The 17,027-nt window shown below is 37.2% G+C and overlaps 1 protein-coding gene across 3 annotated transcripts in view; it reads left to right on the top strand.

Moving 5' to 3' along the window:
• The first annotated feature begins 456 nt into the window (after nt 1–456).
• The window catches only part of triqk (triple QxxK/R motif containing), a 40,299-nt gene continuing 23,728 nt past the window's right edge, over nt 457–17,027 (top strand). Inside the window, exons 1-3 of one of the 3 annotated variants that reach the window (XM_062046274.1) lie at nt 457–664; nt 6,836–6,922; nt 12,028–12,113. In XM_062046274.1, coding sequence (XP_061902258.1) covers nt 6,862–6,922; nt 12,028–12,113 — 147 coding nt within the window. In that variant the 5' untranslated portion in view covers nt 457–664; nt 6,836–6,861. Of the gene's footprint in view, nt 665–728; nt 833–6,835; nt 6,923–12,027; nt 12,114–17,027 lie in introns of those variants that run through there. The other 2 variants (XM_062046272.1, XM_062046273.1) reach the window with 2 other exon arrangements.

Genomic DNA, 17,027 nt, shown 5'->3' with positions numbered 1-17,027 from the left:
TATAATATGATATAGTATATAATATTACATAACATAGTATAATGTAATGTAATATAACATAGTATAATCTAATCTAATAAAATGTAATGTAATATCGTATAATATAATTTATCCATTATCTACTGCAGGGGTAATAATATAATATAGTTTAATATAATACATATATACAATGTGGTATATGATATAATATAAGATTATTACAGTTTTTGTGCCGGTTTCAATTGGAAAAACCGAATGAATGATTCACGGATTCTTTATAAACCATTATTGGACGGAAAAGCACATGTAAGATGTTGCTTAATTATTAGGTATAACGCTAAGATTTTCCAATTGGCCAAAATAAATTAACAATGTAATATTTACGTAATTATTTACTCTCGCCTGTCTTGAACCGCTACGTGTCGTCGCCCCGCCCTCACTCTCCTGCAATTGGTCGACGCGACAGCTATTCCTCGTTTCTGATAGGGCAACATCGCTGTTTATCTCCGCTGTCGACGTGGAAACCCGGAAGTAGGTGTAAACAAGTGCTACGCTGGCGTGGAGGGAAAGAAGAGCAAAGTACAATAAAAACCTTTTTTTTTAAAAAGAAAACTTAATTCGCAAGCTTTGGCCGCTTTTTGCCACACCATCTACTTTCTTTAAAACAACAACAAACGCGAACGGTGTAAGTATATCCGCCTATTTTTGAGTGAACTAACAATACTGGAATGTTTAGTTTGAAATGATGCATTTGTGCGAGTGGAGAAACAGGTGATGTAATTAACGGAATTACTAACAGCAGTGTGAGGAATTGTACGCAATACTATCACTTTTTAGGCGTCCGATACAAGAGGTAAGCTACTTTTTGCACTCACGCTTTTATGTCATTTTTAAAAATAAATCTGCATTATCTTTGTAAAGACATTCTTGTACAAAAGCTACTCATTCTTGTCTTAATACTTTTTTTAATCCAGGAAATAATCATTCGTATTAATTATATGACAAAATGTAGATCAGAATAATTTAATTTACACAAATACTGTATTTATGGAAATTAATACAAAATATTGGCTATAATTTACTTTTTTTTTGTTCCATTCGGTTCTATATTTCTGTGCTTTGACTGTGACGTCACGAGTTAAAAAAAAAATCTCACCTAAAATGTGTAGCATTTTATAAATAAAACTACAATAAAATTAGGACGTAATTAAAATGTGAGTACAAAATTATACTAGCATACCTGGAGCCGTATTTATCAAGCTTCTTAGAATTACTCCTAAGAAGTCTGCTAAAAGTTGACTTATGAGTAAAGAAATTCTTCGCTGAAAGCTGCACTTAAAAGTTAGTTATCAAGCGTCTTACTCACACTTTCAGCGAAGTGTAGGATTGAATCTTAAGTGTCACACTCAGAGCTGAATTACGACATTACTATGTGCCGTAAACGGAATTTTAGGTGACGTCATTTCTGTCCATAGAAATGACCAATCACGGAAGGGAATCCCTTGTCTAAGAATAAAGAAATATCTTAGAAATATTTAAGTGGACAAACGGAGTGTATATTTTGACAATAAACTACAAAATACTACAAAACAAACAAACAATATTGGCAATGAATCAAAAATAAATGTGCATTTTCCCAGTGGCGAGATATCAAAGCATTGTGATGACCTTTAGTTCTGCTGTGACAGCTCTGCTGCGTGATGTTGCTGATGAGATGACGCCCCTTATTAAATCTGTGACAAAAATAATACCCGCTCTGTCTAAATGATACCGTTTGATCAGCTGCTCGTCATCAAACAAAGCCAGGACATCCTTCCGCTCCCTGAACGTTCGCGCACGTCTCCCTCGCCTCAGTGCCATCCCCCGCTGGCAATTCCTAACCACTTAGGACACCTCTGAAGGTCTCTTAAATATCGTGGAGAGTAGGAGTGATTCTTAGACTTAAGAAAGTTGATAAATAGCTTTTATTCTTAAATTTGAGAGTAGGACTAAATTTCGCAAATTCTCAGGACTTAAGTGTAAAATGGCACTCTAAGACGCTTGATAAATACGGCCCCTGGTGTCTGTACGTTTGGACTGGGGCTGCAACTAACAACTAATTTGATAATCGATTAATCTGTCGATTATTACTTCGATTAATCGGATAAAAGAGACAAACTGCATTTCTATCCTTTCCAGTATTTTATTGAAAAAAAACAGCATACTGGCACCATACTTATATTGATTATTGTTTCTTAGCTGTTTGTAAATGTTGCAGTTTATAAATAAAGGTTTATTAAAAAAAATAAAAGTAGCCTCTGCGCATGCGCATAGCATAGATCCAACGAATCAATGACTAAATTCATCACCAACTATTTTTATAATCGATTTTAATCGATTTAATCCTAGTTTGGACTACTACCTTTTAGAACAGTGTTTTTCAACCTTTTTTGAGCCAAGGCACATTTTTTGCGTTGAAAAAATGCAGAGGCACACCACCAGCAGACGTCATTAAAAAACGAAACTCAGTTGACAGTAAAAAGTCGTTGTCGCAATTGTTAGATATGACTTTAAACCATAACCAAGCATGCATCACTATAGCTCTTGTCTCAAAGTAGGTGTACTGTCACCACCTGTCACATCACCCCCTGACTTATTTGGAGTTTATTGCTGTTTTCCTGTGTGTAGTGTTTTAGTTCTTGTCTTGCGCTCCTATTTTAATGGCTTTTTCTCTTTTTTTGGTATTTTCCTGTAGCAGTTCCATGTTTTACCTTTTGAGCGATATTTCCCGCATCTACTTTGTTTTAGCAATCAAGAAGATTTTAGTTGTTTTCATCCTACTTTGTGGGGACATTGTTGATTGTCATGTCATGTTCGGATGTACTTTGTGGACGCCGCCTTTGCGCCACAGTAAGTCTTTGCTGTCGTCCAGCATTCTGTTTTTGTTTACTTTGCAGCCAGTTCAGTTTTAGTTTCGTTCTGCATAGCCATCCCTAAGCTTCAATGCCTTTTCTTAGGGGCACTCACCTTTTGTTTATTTTTGGTTTAAGCATTAGATACCTTTTTACCTGCACGCTGGCTCCCACTGTTCCCGACATCTACAAAGCAATTAGCTACCGGCTGCCACCTACTGATATGGAAGAGTATTACATGGTTACTCTGCCGATCTCTGCAGGCTATAATTACTGGTTTGCAGGCTATAATTACTGGTTTGCAAAAAGTATTTTTAACCCAAATAAGTGAAATTAGATAATCTCCCACGGCACACCAGACTGTATCTCATGGCACACTAGTGTGCCGCGGCACAGTGGTTGAAAAACACTGCTTTAGAATAAAGAACCCGAAAAGTGAATCCAACTAAAATCAATAAAAAATAAATACAATTTAAAAAATGATTATGTATATATTTTATAAGGAAAAACAAACAGGTACATACAAATGCTGCCAGGTTTCTGACTCATTTTCTAGTCCAGTTGCCAGTTGGATGTCACGCATGCACACTGGGCAATTGTCGACGCTAAATTGGCATGTGCATGGAAAAAAAAAAGTAACCCAAACAAATGGCTCACAACTGGAAATCGGTCCTCATTGTTTATTGAAAAGACTCGTTCAAAAGACTTGATTCGTTCACATACGTCACATCCCTTGTAGGTTTAATCAGCCCTTACAAAGACATGGAACACATGGGTTTACTGTAATGTGAAAATAGTGCGACCCTGGGGAACATGCTTTATCAGTATCATCCTTCAGACCCCGCTTTGCAAAGCTCTGCACTACAAAACGTGTTCATTGTTAGTGATGTGCGAACATCGATACCGCTGATACCTGATTTTTATGCTCCAACATCGATCCTCCAAATCAAAATTATTTTATTCAAAAAATGCTAAAAACAGATATTGTGTCAGCTATGTATTATGGGTGTCTAAGTATATTGTTATTGATTATTAGTTAAAACATTTCAGCTTTTTCTCTTTTTTTTCATCTTAAATTTTTACTAGGTTTTTTTCCATGTAAGAATATAATACAAATAATAAAACAATTGTTTAATTGCATAACCTGGTGTGTCAAACATTCTGCCTGTACGGAAATATTAATGTCCATATTTATTATGGTTGTTGTAATTAAAAAAAAAAAAAAAAAAATCATAAGTATTTTATTTTTTCATTAATTAAACTTTGTGTATATTTTAGGTATATCTATTTTTTATTTTGAGAGCTTCTAATATTTTAGATCAGGAGTGTTTAAACTTTTTCAACCAAGGGCCACTTACTGAAAAGTATACAGGGGCCATTTTTATATTTTTTTTGTTTAAAACAAATTAAAAAAGCTAAATTTTATATATATATATATATATATATATATATATATATATATATATATATATATATATATATATATATATATAATTTTCTTTGTGTTATAGGTGACTAAGTATATTATTTATTAGTTTTCAGCTTTTTCTCTTTACATTTTGATTTTTTGCTATTTTTATTTTTTTAGATACCAGCCTGAATTTTACTTGCTATCGGATCAGAAAGAAAATCAGTGGTATAACACATGACTGCTCATTGTAGCTATAAATCCTGACTTCCTCATATTGGTAAACAAAACAAAAAACGGCATGATTTTAGTTTTGTATGTCAGTGTTTTATATACACTATGTTATTGTCGCTGATACATTAGAATTAATTATTACTTATTGAGATTTAATTAATTTTTCAGTATCCAATGGTTCAAGTTGGTCAAAAAATGTTTGTAGTTTAAATAAGTATACTTTTTTTTTTCCAGGCAAATTGATGCACTTTAAATATTTTTTGTTACGGACCAAAAACGATGTTTTTTAAGTTATTCCTTGTTGTAAATTGATCTATATTTCTTTATTTTTTTATAGTTGCCTTTAATTTTATTAAAGGTACAATGTTATGCAGAGGTGTAAAATTTTATAGACAAATAATACTATTTATAGTAGCGGCATAAGAGTGGAGGGACACAAAATGTTCTCTTCTACCTGCGGGGAGGCTAAAAAAAAAGAAAACAATTGAGAGTAATCAGAGTGTTTCTGCACACTTCCACGATGCACACTCCCCAGGCTTGTGGAGATGTACTGCATGAATGGATCTCCGCTCCCGCGATGAATATAGAAGAAACACTTTAATGCAAACCCTGTGGGAATTCAATACCAAACCAAATGTTCAAATTAAAATACAAATATGTTTGTCACACCCCGAGCACTAAAGGGTTCTTAAAGGGGACCTGCACTTTTTGGGGAATGTTGTCTATCATTCACAATCCTACACATATGTCCTTCTTTTTTATGCTCTAACTCATAAATAAACGCTAGCAAAAGTCAGCTAACAATGAAGCCAATCAAAAATAATAATTAATTAAAATCAATAGTGTCTTGCATTATTGATCTTTTTAAGGCTCTAATTAGTTCACATCAAACATTACTTTCGGAATGTTTTGGGCAGTGGGGGAAATACTGCATATTTCAGTTTTATTATAAAACACAAAGTTGTCTTTGACAGAAAAGGCATAGAACCTTTTTATTTTTTTTAACTTTACATCAACCTGAAGTTGATATACTGTAGAGATTTACTGTAAGCGTTAAATAAAAAAATACAATAATAATTTGACTTGTTTTTAACATTTTAATGACTTAGACCCTTTATGGTCCCAGAGAGCCCTGAAGGTTAAAAAAACCCAAAACAAATCCATATATTTTGTTACGGTTTGAAAATGAAAAATATTAAAATGGCCCCCGCATGTTTTAATTTTTCCGTGTGTGGCCCTCAGTGGAAAAAGTTTGGACACCTCTGCCTTAAAGGCACTGCCTTTGCGTGCCGGCCCAATCACATTAATACCTACGGCTTTTCAAACACACAAGTGAATGCAAGGCATACTTGGTCAACAGCCATACAGGTCACACTGAGGGTGACCGTATAAAGAACTTTAACATTGTTACAAATATGCGCCACACTGTGAACCCACACCAAACAAGAATGACAAACACATTTCGGGAGAACATCCGTACCGTAACACAACATAAACACAACAGAACAAATACCCAGAACCCCTTGCAGCAATAACTCTTCCGGGACGCTACAATATACCCCCCCCCCCTCCCCTCCGGTACCCCTAGAAACCTCCCACCTCAACCCTGCCCACCTCAACCTCCTCATGCTCTCTCAGGGAGAGCTTGTCCCAAATTCCAAGCTGCTGTTTTGAGGCATGTTAAAAAAAAATAATGCACTTTGTGACTTCAATAATTAATATGGCAGTGTCATGTTGGCATTTTTTTCCATAACTTGAGTTGATTTATTTTGGAAAACCTTGTTACATTGCATGCATCCAGCGGGGCATCGCAACAAAATTAGGCATAATAATGTGTTAATTCCACGACTGTTTATATAGGTATCGGTTGATATCGGAATCGGTAATTAGGAGTTGGACAATATCGGATATCGGCAAAAAAGCCGTTATCTGACATCTCTAGTATTGATTGCCATGTTGTGAAGCGTGTCTTGACTTGGGAGCGCGGGACGCCAACATTAGTCGCGCCGATGCCGTGGCGAAGAAGAAAAACGTGTTAAAAAAGGGAAAAAAAATAAAAGCACTCTGCCGCCAACACGGTCACACGTTCGGCTAATTAGACGCCGCTACTGTTTATTTTTAGCCAGCGTGAAGCCGTCAGCAGGATGTAAGCCGGCTGACGGCGAGTACGGCGTCAGCCTGGCTGACGTGGAAGCTGGTGAGAGTCCCAGCCAGCAGATGTATGAGGAAGACCGGCCATCTGTCTGTTTGCTCACCATACGATGGTGTCGCCCCACCAATCTGCATCTTTGATGACATCACGTGTACCTTTGTTTACGTCTAGGCCTCCTCGCAGGCGGAAGAAGCAGAATGGGCAGGAAGGATGCCAGCGCCACCAAACTACCAGTTGATCAGTACAGGAAGCAAATTGGTGAGCAGGGTCACTCCATCACGACATGACGGGACACCATAAGGTCACAGTCGTTGTCCTGAGTGCAGTATTATTAATTCCAGTTAGTCCATGTCTACTAGGGTTGCGTGATTATGAATGGTATCAATTTGTCCGAAGATAGAGCTTTTCTATAGTGATTATTACAGATCAACTGGGGGCGGCGTGGCGCGGTTGGGAGAGTGGCCGTGCCAGCAACCTGAGGGTTCCTGGTTCGATCCCAAACCTACTACCAACCTCGCCACGTCCATTGTGTCCTTGAGCAAGGCACTTCACCCTAGCTCCTGATGGGTCGTGGTTAGGGCCTTGCATGGCAGCTCCCGCCATCAGAGTTAAATGATAAATAAATGGGTTATACTTGTATAGCGCTTTTCTCCCTTCAAGGTACTCAAAGCGCTTTGACAGTATTTCCACATTCACCCATTCACACACACATTCACACACTGATGGCTGGAGCTGCCATGCAAGGCGCTAACCAGCAGCCATTAAGAGCAAGGGTGAAGTGTCTTGCCCAAGGACACAACGGATGCGACTAGGATGATAGAAGGTGGGGATTGAACCCCAGTAACCAGCAACCGTTCGATTGCTGGCACGGCCACTCTACCAACTTCGCCAATTTCGACAACATGATACATCACAATGTCCAGTTTCTCTTTTCAACATGTTCGAAAAGGAGTAGGAAGAAGCAGAGCTTATTCAATCCTACCCCATTCCTTTTACATAACAGTTGCTTAAACTTTTGTTCACTTCCTGTTCTCAATTTATTCACAATATACTCCATAAGTAATAAATAAATAAATAATACTCGGTGAAGTAAGTTACATTTCATATGGTGAGATGAGTAAGATTATTTTGAAAATGAATGAATGGATGAAATAAATTCAGAATGTTTATCATGATTCTTCTTTTTTGTACTTTATAAACACTTTAAGTTTGAAAAGTTTCTTGAAGTGGATCATATTATCAGTGTGTGAATGGGTGAATGTGGAAATAGTGTCAAAGCGCTTTGAGTACCTTGAAGGTAGAAAAAGCGCTATACAAGTATAACCTGTTTACCATAACCGATTATGAACCGGGCCCTTTATCGGCGTTTTGTCGTATATCCGTATCGGCCTTTTTTTTTCTTCGCACAACTATGATATGGAGATAGAAAGGGTGTATTCAACAACATTTTTGGAAATCTATATAGATGATAAATTAAATTGGAAACTGTACATAAATATACTCAAGACAAAGATGGCAAACATTATTGCTATGTTACATAAAATTCTAAACTCTGTAAATCAAAAGGCTCTTAACATGTTATATAATTATTTCGTAGTCCCATACCTTCATTATGGTGTTGAAATCTGGGGTAACAATTACAAATCAAACATCAACTCTATGTTCTTACTTCAAAAGAAATCCATTAGAATTGTAAATTATGCGGATTATGAAATAAATGTTTATTAAATTAAAAACTTGAAAACTGCACGATCTTGTTGACCTCAACACTGCTATTGTGACGTACGAAGCTCATAACCACATGCTGCCTGGGTGTCTACAGGAGAGGTTCAAACCTCGGGAGAGTTCCTATGACCCCAGAGGCTCAGCTCTCTTTCAGAAAGCAAACATAAGAACAAGCTTAAAAAGTAGATGTGTTTCTGTCAGGGGGGTTCAACTGTGGAACAGTTTGGATGATTCCTTAAAATGTTCCAGTTCCATTCACACATTTAAAAAACACTTTAAGACCAATGTCTTGAAAAAATACATCACTCTTGAATTAACACAGTAGTTAATACTATGATCAATGTTAATTAAAAACTAAATGTGGGATATAAATAATAATGGAAGTATAATTGTTTGTATATAGTATATAATTGGTACAAAGGTTTAACTAACACGTGTACAAGGATATTTCACATGTCTTTACTGTGTATATAATTGAACAGTGTTTATGTTGTGTACAAGGTGTATTTATAATATGTTGTGCAAAGGAAATTTCATAATTTTTGGAAGTTCATCTTGTATTTGACATTGTTTATAGGGTTAGGCGCAATAAGTGTTCAACTTCAGCCTAGACCCTTTCTGTCTGCAACATTTTAAAGGCCTACTGAAAGCCACTACTACCGACCACGCAGTCTGATAGTTTATATATCAATGATGAAATCTTAACATTGCAACACATGCCAATACGGCCGGGTTAACTTATAAAGTGCAATTTTAAATTTCCCGCAAAACTTCGGGTTGAAAACGTCTCGGTATGATGACGTTTGCGCGTGACGTCACGGAGTGAACGGAAGTATTCGGACCCCATTGGATCCAATACAAAAAGCTCTGTTTTCACCACATAATTCCACAGTATTCTGGACATCTGTGTTGGTGAATCTTTTGCAATTTGTTTAATGAACAATGAAGACTGCAAAGAAGAAAGTTGTAGGTGGGATCGGTGTATTAGCGGCGGACTACAGCAACACAACCAGGAGGACTTTGAGATGGATAGCAGACGCGCTAGCCGGCGACCTCACCTTGACTTCCTCCGTCTCCGGGCCGCCGACTGCATCTATGATCGGGTGAAGTCCTTCGTCGATCGCTGGAACGCAGGTGAGCACGGGTGTTGATGAGCAGATGAGGGCTGGCTGGCGTAGGTGGATAGCTAATGTTTTTAGCATAGCTCTGTCGAGGTCCCGTAGCTAAGTTAGCTTCAATGGCGTCGTTAGCAACAGCATTGTTAAGCTTCGCCAGGCTGGAAAGCTTTAACCGTGTAGTTACAGGTCCATGGTTTAATAGTATTGTTGATTTTCTGTCTATCCTTCCAGTCAGGGGTTTATTTCTTTTGTTTCTATCTGCATTTAAGCACGATGCTATCACGTTAGCTCCGTAGCTAAAGAGCTTCGCTGATGTATTGTCGTGGAGATAAAAGTCACTGTGAATGTCCATTTCGCGTTCTCGACTCTCATTTTCAAGAGTATATAGTATCCGAGGTGGTTTAAAATACCAATCCGTGATCGACAATAGAAAAAGGAGAAAGTGTGGAATCCAATAAACCCTTGTACCTAAGTTACGGTCAGAGCGAAAAAAGATACGTCCTGCACTGCACTCTATGCAGTGCAGTGCAGGACATACAAATAGTGTATGTCCTTCACTATGTGGTAGGTTCCTGCGGACGTTATCTCCTTCTGTTGTTGACTTTTTTTTTTTCATACGGTGTTGATCTGGAAATAGTTGCTTCGGCATTTTGTTGGCGTGGCACCGGCCAGAGATGTTGACATGCGGAGTTTCAAGCACTCTTCATTCTCTAGCGGGTGACTTTTCAAATGATGCTACATTAGCAGTCCTGCTACTTTTTGTAGCAACGCTTTTGCCGCATAAATGTTGAACATCTTCCCGCTTGAAGCCAAACCACCGCCAGACGATGGACCCCGTGCTGTTTTTCTTGGGAATTAATTCTTCCTCCATTTGTTACCAGATTCGCACCTTCTCTCTCTCGTATTACCACTCGCACCTCACCGTTAGCATCACAGCTAACGTTACCATGTCTGCGCCGCGGGAGCGTGTGACGTTGCAATGTAATCTATGTAAGAAGGTGCGCTTGTTTTAAGTCTCTGTGAGAAGGAGAGACAAGAAAGAGTGAAAAAAGCCTGTAGTGTAATGCCTGCAGCTAAAAGCAACTGCGTGAGAACGTATACTCGAGTATCAAGATATAGTCATTTTATATATCGCACAGAGACAAACCCGCGATATATCGAGTACATCGATATATCGCCCAGCCCTACCAGTGATTGGTATCGGCCCTGGAAAATCAATCACTCGTGATAATTGATGTTGATGACACATTCGAGTTGTGTCCCGCAAATTTGGTAGCGACAGGCAAAAGAACGCGTTCTCAATGCAGCGTAGACTCCTCGCTAGAAAGCTAGGGGCTAACGTCCCTCCACAGCACAAAGCGGCTTATGAGTGCGCAATCCTCGCCTCCATGGCAGCAAATACCATGAATTGATTTATGTGGACCCCGACTAAAACAAGTTGAAAAACTTATTCGGGTGTTACCATTTAGTGGTCAATTGTACGGAATATGTACTGTACTGTGCAATCTACTAATAAAAGTTTCAATCAATCAATCAATAAACAGTTTCAATTAACATTATCACCGGAGGACGAGGATTAGCTAAACATGCTACATTACACACCGTAGCATCATATGCTAACCGCGAGCAGCAAGTTATAGAGCTCTTGAATGTAAACAAGGGTGGGTGGAACGATACAAATATCGACAGTAATGATACCAAGTATAATAGCCTTATATTTTTGATACTGCAATGATTAGATCTATATTTTTTTTATTAGCAAGAAACCTTTTGTCGTTATTGTTTACAAACTCAGGAACTAATAAGGATTTAATTTAGAGGCAGCAGTTGGACATAATTTAGGGAACATTTAATAATAATAATATAATAGTAATTAATTGAATTGATTTTGTTTCTTTGTCATCCTGATTGTAATTAGGTTAAAAAAATTAATCGTTTCAATGATATTAAATGTGAAGTATCAACATTGGTATGACCGATACTGGCCCTTTAACTACTTGGTATTGGATTGATATCACAATTTGTAGTATTATTTAAAACTAATGTAAAGTATCCAAAAACAGAAGAATAAGTGTTTTATTATATTTTAACAGAAACAAGTTACAACAGGAATCAAGCAGATATTAACAGTGAATTAGCAAATAGATTAATATTAGTTTTGATAAAATATGTTAATACTTAAATTCTGGGATTTGTAGGCCATTTTGAAATGTTTCTATTATTCATATGCCAAACATTATATTGTGACATATATCTTTTTTGCAGGAGGGTGCAATATTTATTGTGATATAGATTTTATCCACTTTGTTTACATATTTCAGTGGGATGGCCAAACGTTTAAAAACAGGATATTTTAACCACAGAAGAGCATTTTCAAGCTTTGGCTTCTCCTTGGCGCTATCGCCAGCCAAAGCGTGGACTGTGATTGTTACACCAAAATCACTTCCTAATGAATATGATTGAGAGTACATGAAGAATCACATAGTTAAAACATGACAATCAATCATTGTGTTTTTGCAGGTAAGCAGGACTACAAGAAAACAAAGTCGGTCTTAAAGGCCACGCGGCTCAAAGCTGAAGCCAAGAAGAACTCGTCTGCGTTCAGGGTGAGTCCGCTCTACTTGTTCTTAATCTCCTGCTTCTATGACTTGAGTAAGCTAACAAGTGCCGACGTCCTTATTTGGCTTGTCTGCTTGGCCTGCATGCTAAATGCTAACGTTCTTACTGTACAAAGAGAGCAGGTAAGTGTAATGTGCATGCCAGGCCAGCAGTTGGCCATAGCAATTTGTCAAAGTAATGAAAAATACTAACTTATTTGTTATTAACCACCTGGAATGGACTTATGCTGTCCTTAAGTGTAAGTGGACTGATAATTTAGTTTTTTGTGGCTACAATAATTCATGAATTTATGCACATGAGGCAGTAAGTCAAATGATGCGGACACGTTTGTTATTGAATACTCTCTAATACTGCTTCGGAGATTTTGTATGTGTAAGTAGTATGCAACTATATTTATTTGATTCATTGTTTTTCAAAATGTGTGTAAATATTTAACATAAAATTAAATAGAAAATAATAATACAGTGATTGAGCTCTAATTTAATTCCATAATATACATTTTAAATTCTAAAATATATTTATTTCATGATCTACTGTATATATTACTAATTGACCATAATTATGAATAAATAAGAACAATATAGTTCTTCTAAAATATATTTCAATGGACAGAATATGAATGTACGATGCATGCAGACACGTTTGTTACTGGATGCTTCCTAATACGTCATTGGAGACTTCGTATTTGTAAGTAATAGGCAACTATAATTATTTGATACTTGTTTATATTGATAAATGTGTTGCCTTATATTGTTCAATGATTATGTATGCTTAGCTTGTGTGCTTAGCTGTTGTGTAGCTGCTTGCTCCTAGTAGCCTATAGCCTAGCATGGTTACCTTTTTGTAAATGGCTTGACTAAAATAGAATAAATTGTGTGCTTATTGGAGGTTTGATATTACTATTAAGTCATACAACTGCAATTATGCATATAATTGGTGGAAATGTACAACATAACATTTAATAGAAAATGTTTAAAAATAAAATATATGGTGATTGAGCTATAATTTTAATATATTTTAGAGTTGAAAATTGTATTTATATATTTCATTATCCATATACTGCTTATTGACCATAATTATAGAAAATAAGAACAATATTTGTTCCTCTAAAATGTATAGAATATGAATGCAGACAGGTTTGTTACTGGGTACTTTCTAATACTGCCCTGGAGACTTTGTATGTGTAAGTAATTTGCAACTATAATTATTTGATACTTGTTTATATTGGCATATGTGCTGTTTTATACTGTTCAATGATTACGTATGTCTTGATTGTGTGCTATTGTTTGCTTAGCTGTTGTGTAGCTGCTAGCTTCTAGTAGCCTATAGTCTAGCATGTTTACCTGTTGTCAATGACTTGACTAAAATAGAATGAATTGTGTGCTTATTGGAGGTTTGATATTACTATTAGGTCATACAACTGCAATTATGCATTCATTTGATTTTGTTTTGTAAATTTGTGTAAATGTTTAACGTAAAATTGAATAGAAAATGTTTAAAAATAAAAAGTAATATGGTGATTGAGCTATAATTTAAATATATTTTAGAATATATATTTTTTATATATTTCATTATCTATATACTACTTATTGACCATAATCATAGAACATAACAATATCAGTTCCTCTAAAATATATTCAAATGTATAGAATATGAATGCAGACACGTTTGTTACTGGGTACTTTCTAATACTGCCTTGGAGACATTGTATGTGTAAGTAATATGCAACTATAATTATTTGATACTTGTTTATATTGACATATGTGCTGTTTTATATTGTTGAATGATTATTATGTATGTCGAGATTGTGTGCTATCGTTTGCTTAGCTGTTGTGTAGCTGTTAGCTTCTAGTACCCTATAGTTTAGCATGTTTACATTTTGTCAATGACTTGACTAAAATAGAATGAATTGTGTGCTTATTGGAGGTTTGATGTCAACATTGGGTCGTACAACCGCATTTATTAAAGGGGTCAGTCATGTCATATCCATCCATTTTCTACAGCTTGTCCCTCTCGGAGTCGCAGGGTTGCAGGAGACTATCATGGTTCTTTAAAAAAAAAAATGTAAACACTTAATTTTGGTCCATATAACATGTTGTGATGGTTATTTTGTCAAAATTGTGCATAGATTTTGCTATGAAGACTTATTTTCATGCCAATTTTTGGCTTCCTTCAAAAACGGTTGTTTAGATGCAGAAGAAGTCCACCTTAAAACGCCCCCTACAGTAGTTGTTTTTTGTTTTGTTTTGCTAAGACCGTATGGACTATGGAAACCTGGGGCCGTATTTATCAAGCTTCTTAGAATTACTCCTAAGAAGTCTCTTAAGAGTTGACTTAAGAGTAAATAAATTCTTTGCTGAAAGCTGCACTTAAAAGTTAGTTATCAAGCGTCTTACTCACACTTTCAGCGAAGTGTAGGACTGAATCTTAAGTGTCACACTCAGAGCTGAATTACGACATTACTATGTGCCGTAAACGGAATTTTAGGTGACGTCATTTCTGTGTCCATACAAATGACCAATCACGGAAGAGAATCCCTTGTCTAAGACTAAAGAAATATCTTAGAAATATTTAAGTGGACAATGGGAGTGTATATTTTGACAATACACTACAAAATAATACAAAACAAACTAGTCCCCAACCGCACTCACGCTACCGCTCCCTCTCTTCTCTCGCCCACACACTCACTGACGTCACTCACCTCACATGCTGTCACCTATTAATGGGCCACACACACACATACGCTACTCTCATAACATTTTCTTTCCAATTCATTAATTAGGCAACTAATTTGAAACTGGTGTGGGTGGCTCTATATATACTAGCCCACTGCAGCCACATGCAGAAATCAACAAGGAATCTAAAATTATTAAATCTGTGACAAAAATAATACCCACTCTGTCTAAACCAGGGGTCGGCAACCCGCGGCTCTAGAGCCGCATGCGGCTCTTTAGCGCCGCCCTAGTGGCTCTCTGGAGATTTTTCAAAAATGTATGAAGAATGAAAAAAGGGGAAAAAAAATCTATTTTTTTTGTTTCAGTATGGTTTCTGTAGGAGGACAAACATGACACAAACCTCCCTAATTGTTATAAATCACACTGTTTATATTAAACATGCTTCACTGATTCGAGTATTTGGGGAGCGCCGTTTTGTCCTACTAATTTTGGCGGCCCTTGAACTCACCGTATAGTTTGTTTACATGTATAACTTTCTCCGACTTTCTAGGACGTGTTTTATGCCACTTCTTTTTCTGTCTCATTTTGTCCACCACACTTTTAACGTTGTGCATGAGTGCACAAAAGTGAGTTTTGTTGATGTTATTGACTTGTGTGGAGTGCTAATCAGACATATTTGGTCACTGCATGACTGCAAGCTAATCGATGCTAACATGCTATTTAGGCTAGCGACATATTGCATCATTATGCCTCATTTGTAGGTATATTTGAGGTCATTTAGTTTCCTTTAAGTCCTCTTAATTAAATTTATATCTCATGACACATGTAATATGGCTTTTAATTTTTTGCGGCTCCAGACAGATTTGTTTTTGTATTTTTGGTCCAATATGGCTCTTTCAACATTTTGGGTTGCCGACCCCTGGTCTAAACGATACCGTTTGATCAGCTGCTCGTCATCAAACAAAACCAGGACATCCTTCCGCTCCCTGAACGTTCGCGCACGTCTCTCTCGCCTCAGTGCCATCCCCTGCTGGCAACTCCTAACCACTTAAGACACCTCTGAAGGTCTCTTAAATATCGTGGGGAGTAGGAGTGATTCTTAGACTTAAGAAAGTTGATAAATAGCTTTTATTCTTAAGTTTGAGAGTAGGACTAAATTTCGCAAATTCTCAGGATTTAAGTGTAAAATGGCACTCTAAGACGCTTGATAAATACGGCCCCAGGGTGATCGCCACCAGCCATCTAATTTTTACTTGACTTTCAAACAACACAACATCCCGGACGATATAGCAAGAGACCGTGCGGCTCACCGTGGTTTGTTGTCGGCTGAATGAGGAGACGTAAGGAAGGTAAGGAAGAAAATCTCTGGTACGAAACACTTGCTAGGGTTAAAGGCCTACTGAAACCCACTACTACCGACCACGCAGTCTGATAGTTTATATATCAATGATGAAATCTTAACATTGAAACACATGCCAATACGGCCGGGTTAACTTATAAAGTGCAATTTTAAAATTCCCGCCACACTTCCGGTTGAAAATCTCCTTTGCATATGATTTATGCGTGTGACGTCATAAAATGCACGGAAGTGTTTGGGCCCTATTGGACACAATACACAAAGCTCTGTTTTCTTCGACAAAATTCCACAGTATTCTGGACATCTGTGTTGGTGAATCTTTTGCAATTTGTTTAATGAACAATGGAGGCTGCAAAGAAGAACGTTGTAGGTGGGATCGATCGGTGTCTTAGCGGCTAAGTACAATACTTACAGCAACACAACAAGGACTACTTACCCTGATAGAAGACGCCTAGCTGATGCTTGCCGCCGAACCCACGGATGAAGTCCTTCGTCGCGCCGTTGATCGCTGGAACGCAGGTGAGCATGGCTGTTGATGGGAAGATGAGGGCTGGCTGGCGTAGGTGGAGCGCTAATGTTTTATCATAGTTCTGTGAGTTCCGGTTGCTAAGTTGCTAAATTAGCCTTAGCGTCGTTAGCAACAGCATTGTTAAGCCTTACCAGGCTGAGAATTTTTAACCGTGTAGTTACATGTACATGGTTTAATAGTATTTTTGCTCTTCTGTCTATCCTTCCAGTCAGGGGTTTATTTATTTTGTTTCTATCTTCATTTGAGAACGATGCTAGCACGTTAGCTCAGTAGCTAAGTGTGTCACCGATGTATTGTCTTGGAGATAAAAGTCAAGTTAAATGTCCATTTCGCGTGCTCG

This window comes from Entelurus aequoreus, linkage group LG05, assembly GCF_033978785.1.
Source record: "Entelurus aequoreus isolate RoL-2023_Sb linkage group LG05, RoL_Eaeq_v1.1, whole genome shotgun sequence".
Lineage (NCBI taxonomy): Eukaryota > Metazoa > Chordata > Actinopteri > Syngnathiformes > Syngnathidae > Entelurus > Entelurus aequoreus.
This window is presented reverse-complemented; position numbering and strand designations above follow the sequence as displayed.